Source organism: Mastigoproctus giganteus, chromosome 10 (assembly GCF_048544385.1).
Source record: "Mastigoproctus giganteus isolate SK-2022 chromosome 10, ASM4854438v1, whole genome shotgun sequence".
NCBI lineage: Eukaryota > Metazoa > Arthropoda > Arachnida > Uropygi > Thelyphonidae > Mastigoproctus > Mastigoproctus giganteus.
The window spans coordinates 36,903,904-36,914,382 of NC_143584.1; the positions used below are offsets into that span (position 1 = coordinate 36,903,904).

A 10,479-nucleotide genomic window follows, 5' to 3' on the forward strand; every position below is an offset into this window, starting at 1 on the left:
AGCTACACCTTGCAGAATGAGTTCTGATAAACTGACAACCATCATATATCTTGAACAGCTTGTCTTTTTTCACCTTGGTAATGTTATTGTTTTTTACTGGAAGCGTTGAACCTTGGTCTCTCTCTCAATTACACCCAAGACTCATCACCTGTTATAATTTTTGCTAAAAATGCAGTATCTGGCACAGCTTGCTCAGACAGCTCAGTTGAAATGAGGACTCATTGCCATCTTTTATCTTGAATGAGAATGCATGGAACAAACTTGGTGCTCACTCACTCACTCACCTCATGCTCAAATCCTCAGTCAGAATAGCCTGCACCAAATGAAAGAGATTTTCCTTGTCAACTTCACGAATGGTCATTTGTTGGTGTTTTGATCACTTTGGTAACTGCTTCTTTCTTTATCTTAAGCAAAAAAAAATTCCCTCAACCTCTGAAAATTGTTAACCTATTTACTGTCAAGTAAACAGGTTAACTGTTTTCCTGTTAGTTAGCCTCTACTCACAAGCTTACTATATGCGATAAGTTCTCACTTTGTATTCTTTCCACATGATTAAGAAGCTGTGAAACTGCTAAAGAGCCTGCTTAACTTAAATTTTGTTCACCTCTGCATTCAACTTCTATCTTTGAAAACACAGCTCTCTGCTAGCAGCTGCAAAAAGCTGGCCATGAAAGCTTGAGTTTTTGCTCACATTATCAATGGATCAAGCTACATTGTCAATATCATTTTTAAAAAAAAATTACATTATCAAAATACTGTACATTCTATTTGTTTCAAGTCCAAAGCACAGTTACGATAGCTGCTTCCAAGGCTACTTGTCTCTCACCAAATGGGAGAGTCTCTATTATTGAACATGTGCTGATCTGTGAATGTGTTACTGTATGCAATACTTTATTGCACAGCTGAATGGTGTATGGAAAAAAACTTCCATTTAAACACAAAGTTTGTGGCTATCTTTACCTCCCAATACTGGGGTATTTTTGTCCTACACACAACACAGTTTTAAAGGTTGCAGAGTTTATATTCACATTAAATATAACTCTACAATCTTTACTGTGGAGATCTTTAACTTTGTTTCATAGAATAAATGTAACCAAAAGTTAAATTATTTTGGTAAAAAAAAATGTGATTTAAAATGAAATATATATTTACAGTAACTTTCTTTCCTATTTTAAATATAGAATGAAGCTGTTTTGTATGGTCCTGATGGTAGACCGTTAACTGCAGAAGAAGCCATGTTTATGCAAAGCCATTATTCAGATATAGCAGATGGTGATGATTATGAGTGAGTATTTTATTCCCATAAAGATTTTTAAGTAGCTCTATATTTTTTAGAATAAGGTAAATCATGAAAAATTATTATAATTTAAATTTATGCTTATTTAGCATAAAATCTGTATTTGAAAATTATTGTTATTAAAATGTTTCTATATAATTTATTTTACCGTCTAACATCATACTAGTGATAGCTGTCACATTGGGAAAGTAGTAATGATTATAGTTATCAGGTGGGGGGGGGATCCAACACAGTACTAATGCAGAGTGCTGTGTTGTAGAAAATTGGTTAGTTCTAAGATATATATGTTTTGTAGAACGAATTAAATAATATTCCTATTTTGTATATTTTCCTATTTCCTGTTGGCAATCATATGAAATCATATATGGCATCAGCACTTAGGATTATTTTGACGATATTCAATAGAGATTGCCCAAATCATTTAGCTTCTGTGGTCAAATTTCAAACTACTTTTTTTTTTAGTGTTTAAAAAAATCACACTAAAAAAAAAAGTGACCAACTGACAAGGCATACTGTTTCCAGTGTGGAAACCCCCACTAATCATGCCTTTTTGAAACTCTGTGATACCTTTACTACTTCCGTAACTGATATTTTATCACTTTGACCTGCATGACTAGATTCAAATTACTACTACTCTAGTGGGAAGCTGTGGCATGGTGCATTACGGATGGAGTGTTTGTAATTCAGTGATCACTAAGTGCATTATGTAATATAAATTTAGTTATCAGATAAAATAGGACTTAATTTGCAACAAAGTGCATTTTTAAAAATGTTTACAGTAGCTATGCATTTTGAAAAAGCATTACTGTCAATGTATTAAATACAGTCAAGAGATAGTAGGATGTTTTGTACTGTTCATTTAGGGCTGAATTAGTGAAATGAAACTACATTCTGCAGCCACTTATGAATGCTAGTAATGGTGTGTACAGTGCATCCTGTATAATTCACAGTTCTATTTTTATAAATTTATACAATAGAACTTCAATTATCTGTCAGGGTACTGGACCAAGACCGTGACGGATAATTGAATAGGCAGATAATAGAATATGTACATTAAAAACATTGTACATACAATAGACTGAGTCATCTAACTTGTATTATTTTATTACATAATACATAACCTAATGAAATTTAATTAAACTTTAATTATTTATTTTTTACTGGGTCATCATAAAATCATAGTACAGATATCTACATACATACATATTTTTAATATTTTGACCTATATTGATCTAGTAATGTCATTAAAGAAATTTAAAAGAAAACAATATTACATAATTAAATTTCTTTTCTAAAAAAAGTCAGTCAATTTCATATTTCTTTTGTTTCATTACCCCTCGAGCCTTTTGGGAGGCAATGTTATGAATTTTACGCAAAAGTAATACTTGTGGTAGCATCTTCTTCTTGTACCTCGAACCACTCAGTGCACTTTGACAACAGTTTCAACTTCACAGTGGCTAATTTTGTTTGTTGTTCCATCAGCAGCAGCCTTTTCTTCTTCAGTTTCAGAATCATCCAAAATTGTCATCACTCTTTGCACAATTTCATCGTCATCTAAAATTTCGCATCCGATGTCCATTTTGGAAAAGCATTTAAATTAATATTTTTAAATGATCTAGGCTTTTTTGGTTTTTCTATAACAATCAAAGGCAATTTATGGAATGGTTTCTGTATCACTTGAATATATTTCTGGCCACAACTTATTCCAGCTTCTTTGTATTGTTTGAACTGAAACATCATTCCAGGCATCATAGAAAATTTGTCTTTTATAGTGCAATTTTTCCAAACTCTAGTGCATCTAATTTATTTTCTGCCGAAACAAGTTTTTGAATGAACATTTTGCAGTAACGATGGTCCATCGGTTGAATGAGACATGTTGTGTTTGCTGGCAGAAAATGGCATGGTATTTTGCCATCATCACTTTTTAAATCACATATGTTTATGAGATGAGTATGCACATTGTCCATCAATAGCATTGCGGTAAACCTTTTGATGCCAAATGTGATCTTACACTTGGTACAAATATTTTATGAAACTAGTCATGGAATATATCTTGGCTTATCTGCACATTGTTTTGTGAGAAATACACTGAGTGATCACTGAATTATAACCACCTACCTAATACTTCGTAGGTCCTCCTTTTGCCCTCAGTACAGCAGCTATCCGACGTGGCATTGATTCAACAAGATGTCAGAAGCATTCGGGAGGTATGGCCAACCAAGCTGTGCGCAATGAGGCTAGCAATGCAGATATGGAAGTGATTGGTGTATCCAGATGCCTGATATGCCTTTCCATAAGTGTATTTCCCTCTCCATAATTGAGAGGGAAATACACTTATGGAAAGTGTATTTCCATATAAAATATTGATATCAGTGGAGTTCGGAGGGCAGTCTCGATATGCTGGAAGTCAGAACTGTGTTCCTCAAACCATTCCTGCACATCAAGTGCCAGATGGCTCGGCGTATTGTCAACTTGGAAGATACCATCACCATTCGGGAAAAAGTGTAACATTAGTGGGGTGTGTACAGTCAGCAATCAGTTTATGATAGCGAAGACCAGTGATACGTTGTTCCACATGCACCAGGGGTCCAAGTTCCTGGCAGTGAAACATGCCCCAAACCATACAGCCGCCTCCACTGGCCTGCACTTTTGATACCATGCATGATGGATCAAATGCCTCATGTTGTTGATGCCAAATCTGTAATGACCATCTACTGTGTGGAGTAAATAATGTGACTCGTCCAACCATCACACCTTCTTCTAGTCTTCTAACATCCAACGCATGCTCTTTGCACTAGCAAGTCTTTTACGCCGATGAACCTTGGTTAGGAGAGGATGCCATAGGGATCGCCTATTGGTATAGCTGATACGTGCGACGCATGGTCATGCCAGATATTGTTCCGGGTTGGCCCATGTTGTATTGTGTAGTCAACTCTTCAACAGTGCTGCACCTGTTTGCCTGTACAAGTCGTCACACCCAGCACTCACCTCTAACATCAACCCTTCGCTGACCGTTGAAGTTTTGCCGTTGGGTCGTTGTTTGACTATTTTGACACCAGTCCTGGTACACTTTAACAACAGCTTCTCTCGAACATCCCACCAGTTCAGCCATTTGGGAAATTGAGGCACCAGCTCATTGAGCTCCCACAATCTGTCCTTTATCAAAGTCTGATAAATCCTTCCTTTTACCCATCACGCTTCTCAATTTTACTACCTACTGAACCACTGACACCTTATCTATGCTACCTAGGTCGACTAACTCCGCACTCTCGTACCTCATGTGGTCAACTGGTCGCATTCAGTTGTCATAGGGGTGGTCATAATTCAGTGATCACTCAGTAATAATTCAGTGTATTTAACTGGCAAAGCATTTAAATTAATATTTTTAAATGATCTATGCTTTTTTAGTTTTCCTATAACAGGGGTGGTGAATCTTTTTAAGGGTGCGTGCCAAAATTGGCCAAATCTATTAAAAAAACTACCCTCGTGTGCTGCTCAGAATCTTGCTAAGCACAGTAGAACTTCGATTATCCGAACCACCATCTCCCCCTAAAAAAAATTACTGTATCTACTTTTAGTGCACTGGTTGTTATGCTGGAATAGTACTTCTGCCGCTTAATGCATTTGAAAGCCCACTCATGCAGAGGCCTTCGCTGTGCCAGAAACTGCAATGGCACGGTGTGAGTAACCGTCTGAATGCAGTTCTACAGAGATACTGCTATTAAAGAGGATGAGAGACCTTGACACAAAAAAAAGACAATCTTGCATGGTTCAAAGAAATATTCAAGATTACATATTTTAAAAAATAACCTTCCCAAGATTCATTATACTCTTATTTGTGTGCAATTACTTGTGCTTGTTTATTTCTGTTTATGTAAAAAAAAAAAAAAAAGTGGTTTATAGATGAAACCATGTAAAACAATTATGTAAGTTTTAAATAAATATAATATACATTATTTCTTCAAAACGTTTTGGTTATTATTTATAAACCATTTCCTAAATCAATTATTTTTTATAATACTTCATATTTCCAAATACCTTGTGTACAGTAATTTAATTGTAGGCCCAATTACACTGTTTCATATAAACTGGGTATTCTCATGTATGTTTGATTAACCAAACCAACCTTAGTCCCATTTAGTTCGGATAATCAACGTTCTACTGTATTGTTATTGTTTTCTCATACACGTTTTACTTGACAAAAGTATAACCAAAAAAGGAATGAAATAAAAGACATTATTTCAAAGATATTTTAATAAAGGTATGAAAATAAAAACTCTTCATAACAAATATGTAACTTTTAGCTTACAAAATAAATTTAATATAAAATGATAAACCTCTCTTATATTATAAATACAGTCTGTCCTCGTATAGCACGATAGTTGTGTTCCTAGAAACCCTCGTGCAATGCAAAATCGTGCAATATAAACAACAGGCCCTATGGGAAAAATGGGGTTAGGTGCCAACCACCCAAGATTGAACACACATTTGGAACCAAAACATTACCAAACACAATAAATAATCGGGTAATTTTAATCATTATAAAATACTTAAGTATTTTATAACGATTAAAATACGTAATAAAAAATATAATATATATTTTTTGTTATAATATAATAAATAATAAAAAATAATTTTTTATTATTTATTATAAAGTATTTTTAGTATTTTTTAATACTAAAAAAGTATTTTTTACGAATAAAATAGATATTTTATTTGTAAAAAATTTATTATATTAAATAAAATAGTCGTAATAAAATATTGCTAATGCTTTTGCTTCTATCGTAAGCAAACTTGTTTTTTGTTTGATTTTCTATCCAAACAGATGACAGCCATTCCATCTCTTCCAATTCTTGTGTCTTAATCTAATGGATTTTAATTACGCTTTGAGTTGTTCCCGCTATAAAAATTGTTTTTATTTTCTCCGCATTCTTTGTAATTCTCGGCGTTGCCTCATTTAGGTCTGTAGCACGTGCAATATAACATGGTCTTTCATTTCGCTCAAAGCGTTTCTCAATTTCATATTTTTTTCTCTATCGACAGAGGCGGACTGGCCATGAGTCTTACCGGGGAAACCCCGGTGGGCCGGAGGCCGGTGTGATTTTGGCCATAAACCGTAGTATGAGGCCACTATAAATTTTCCCGGGTAAGAATTTTTGACTCAGTCCGCCTCTGTTTATCGATATTGCTTTTCTTTTTCTCTCTGAATCTGCAGTGTCTTCACCAGGATGCTTCCTTTTCACACCTTTTTAAGTATTTTACTAATTTTTAGGGAATAAAGCGCAATTACAAAACGAGGAGGCACGCTTAATACACATAAACAAAGCTGCGCGCGTATAGCAACTGAATAAACAACACCGTAAAGGCCGAGATACACTATTAACACCCCACATTTTACTAAAGCACATTTCTGGGGGTTACTACCATAAAACAATAAAAACAATTTCCAATTTCGTTTCTGCTAGTGGAATCTGTTATAAACTGGTAGTAAACTCCATCTAATTGCATTTGCGATTATATCAATAGCTGGAATTGTGTTGGTTTTTGCGTTATTATGGTGAAATGTGTTTCCCCTTCACTGATATAAAACACATAAATACATTTTCAGAATCTTCTTCATTCCTGTCATGTTGCGTTTGGTTGGGGTGATTCCGCGTTCGACTGCCATTTCTTGTAAACACATAGGCGAATCGTGCATAAGCGAATTCGGTTCGTGTTATATAAGATAACGTTCCCCTATTTATAAATCGTGTATGATCGAATTCGTGTAATGTAAACACGTGTTATACGAGGACCGACTGTATAAAACATCAGTGAGACTTCTGTTGCTGCACCATTGACGATAGATACTTTTCATCAGGCTTATACTTTAACTTTTAGAGCTATGCATGCAGCACTAGTTTCATCCATAAGACTACTCGTATGACTAGACTTGATCACTGAGAACGACTCTCATGAATATGTTGATAATTGTTAGTAATGCTGTTACCCGTTTTTTTTTTTTTTTTTTTTTAAATAGAAAAGTTTTAGGGATGGAATTTCAAACTAATACCTCATTTTCTGCAGTTTCCTTTGCTAATCCCATCGCTAATCAATATTCCCTTTCAATATTTTCTGAATCAGTTCTCAGGTCGATAAATTTTTGCCTCCAAATTGACCTGCTCTGAAAATCAATCAGTTGCATTCCAAAATCATCCAGTTCAATCCACTTGAACATTTTCAGGTTCAATTCGGCTAGTTTTACACTGTCAGCAAACTCAATGATTTTTCAGTTTCTTCCAATTCTCTGAACTTGACAAATCTTAAAGAAAACTGTTCCCAATTTTTTTGGGATGCACTGAATTCTGCGTGCCCAAAAAATTTGTAAGCGTACCCCTTCAGGCATGCATGCCATAGTTCGCCACCCCTGTCCTATAACAACCAAAGGCAGTTTATGACTACTGCTGGCATTAGCATATACCATTATAGTAATGCGATCTTTTTGCATCTTATATCCCAATGCCATATGTTCAGTCATTGAGACCAATGTCTTTTGAGGTAGTGCCTTCCAATTAAGGCCATTCTCATCGCAGTTGTATATTTGGTTACTAACCAAACTTCAATCAACTATTTCCTTCTGTAGTTTTTCACGATAAACAGAAATATGCATTTAGCTTCTGGATCGACAACTGTCAAATACCACAACGAAATTTAAATTTGTCCAACTATCTGAATGAAGCCTTGAATGAAGGATCTTAGCTTAGTTTTTTATTGATTTCAGTGGCTTCTTTCGATTATTATAGGTTCTGACAATGGAATTCCTTGGCTATATTTTTGAACAAACCATTGAAACATTGCAATATCCAATTGTTCATTTTTAGCAAGCTTCATTGTTTTAAGACTTAACATTATTATCAGTGGTTTCCATTTTCGACACTTGGTTTTCAATTTTGTCTGCATCACGCTTTATATCATTTACTGTTATTCTTCCTATTCCATAAACTGATGCTATACTTGTAGAACATTTACTTAGACAATTGATTATTCCAATTTTTTGTGACAATCACAACACTACTCGCTTACGTTTCTCTGTCACTTAAATGGGTTTAATAATAAAAATTATTAAAATATGAAACAAGAGGTTAAAGTGCAACCATATATAGTGAGTTGTAAACAAAGACTGAGTGACACATGGTGCCAATATCACAATGCATTACGGTGTAGTGGAGTTAAATGACGGTTAACAGAGACTGACAGTAAATAGGCCGATGGACAATTGAAGTTCTGCTGTATATAGATTGAATACAGAAATGGCAAATCCTTATATACTATAGCATCAATCCTTTTGGTTGCTAATATTTGATGGTGTTAGTTTAATAAATGAAATGCTAGTATGAAACAATGTTATCTCTGAGATTTTGATGAATTTTGGTGAAAAACGTGAGTGACATAATGTGAATATCTTTTTGCACTTAGTACTAAATTCTCAGTTTGTTTTATATATCACATATATTATTTTTCAGTGGTGATGACCTCTATCCAGATGAAATGGATGATGAAATGGAAGAATATTATGAGCTTTATTTGCAAGATAGTGAAATGAGGCGTTAAGATCCGTGTGATTCACTATGCTGCTAGGTGAAGCTTGGTGTATATTTTTTGTTCATGCATATTCTTGAAACAAAAAAAAAAAAAAAAAAAATAGCTACTTTATTTTGGTTAGTAATCCAGTGACAGATTCATAAGTTGGTCGTGTTAGATATAAACCTTAATAAAATACTCTACTGTATAGATATGTATTTTTTGACACTGATAAAAACAAAGAGTACCAGTGAAGATGGTGGTTTATACTTGGGTTATAGTATTTTAAGCACAGCAGTAATTAATGTTCTTTATATTCTTAAAAAGTAATTTCTATATTATGGATAGAATGAAGTGATTTTTTTTTTATTTTTAAATTTTTTTTTTTTTTTTTTTTTTTCTCTGTATCTGGAAGTTGCCTGTGATTGGCAACCACATGTAAAAAATCATATTGTTCAGGTATCATATTTGACTGTATACTATCAAATAGTTTTTTGCTTGTACCATATTAATGTCTTTATTTTTATTTTATGTAAGTATTATTTGCTGCCATGGTGTGAAGGAAATAATGCACAAGTAGGGTATGTCTTTATTTACAAGTTGTGGCACTAGATTTTACATTGTAAAATGCATTTTGCTATTTTATTTTTTATTTTATTCTTTCCTCTCCACTTGTAACATCATTGCAGACTATTGGTTGTCACTTGGAATGGTATATTCTCTATAAATGAAATGCATTTTGATCATTAATCAGAAATAGTTGTTGCCGTTATAGCATTCAAAGAAAACTAATGAAATTAGACAACCAAATTATAGATGATATTTGACTTTACATTAAAAAAAAAACAGTATTCCAGGCCACAACTGACAGCAGGCTGTAAAAAGTTCACCATATAAATGAATTTCAAATAACATACACATTTAAAAAGTTTATATTTCTCCTGATTAGTATCTAGAAGTTACTTTTATAAGGTTTCTTAATATTTATTTGGTGACTCCAGTTCATTTCTAGTTTTGCAGGTTTTTTATATTGAATAAACTTTATACATCCCAGAATTCTGGAGTTCTTAATTGCTGATTTAAATAATTACCAAAGCTTATACATTATATGTATAATTATAAAATTCTCTGGTATCCACCATTTTGGTTGAAAATTAGCTAATATTTTTATGAAAAATATGAATTAAAATTTTCCAGATATCAACTATAAAAATTTTTATTAGATCGCAGAAACATCATTAATGAAGCTCATAAAAATTTTTGAAATGGAGAAACCATACATAGCTTAAAAGATAATAATTAAAAAGAAGGCATTGATTATATAGACTTTTATAGTAGGTGTAGAATAGGTGTCCAAGTGTAGTTTGAATAGATTTATAAAGTTTAATATTTGTAACCTGACGTACTTAATTAAACAGCATCAGTATTCACTTTTATCTTTATACATAAAATATTTTTATGTATATGCATTTTTGCCTAATCAAAGTATAGTTTCATTATTACGTTTATAAAGCTAGTTACTTCTTAAACTGAAGCAGTTAATTAAACAATATTGGTATTCACTTATTTGTCTTTATACGTAACAGATATTTTTATAAAGCAGTCATCTCCTGTCTCATATG

The 10,479-nt window shown here is 33.3% G+C and overlaps 1 protein-coding gene across 1 annotated transcript in view; it reads left to right on the forward strand.

The window, feature by feature from the left end:
* The window catches only part of Paip1 (Poly(A) binding protein interacting protein 1), a 191,460-nt gene extending 182,269 nt beyond the window's left edge, over positions 1–9,191 (forward strand). The window contains exons 9-10 of the mRNA XM_090382432.1: positions 1,182–1,285; positions 8,800–9,191. Coding sequence (XP_090238558.1) covers positions 1,182–1,285; positions 8,800–8,887 — 192 coding nt within the window. The 3' untranslated portion in view covers positions 8,888–9,191. The remainder of the gene's footprint in view (positions 1–1,181; positions 1,286–8,799) is intronic.
* The last annotated feature ends 1,288 nt before the right edge of the window (positions 9,192–10,479 follow it).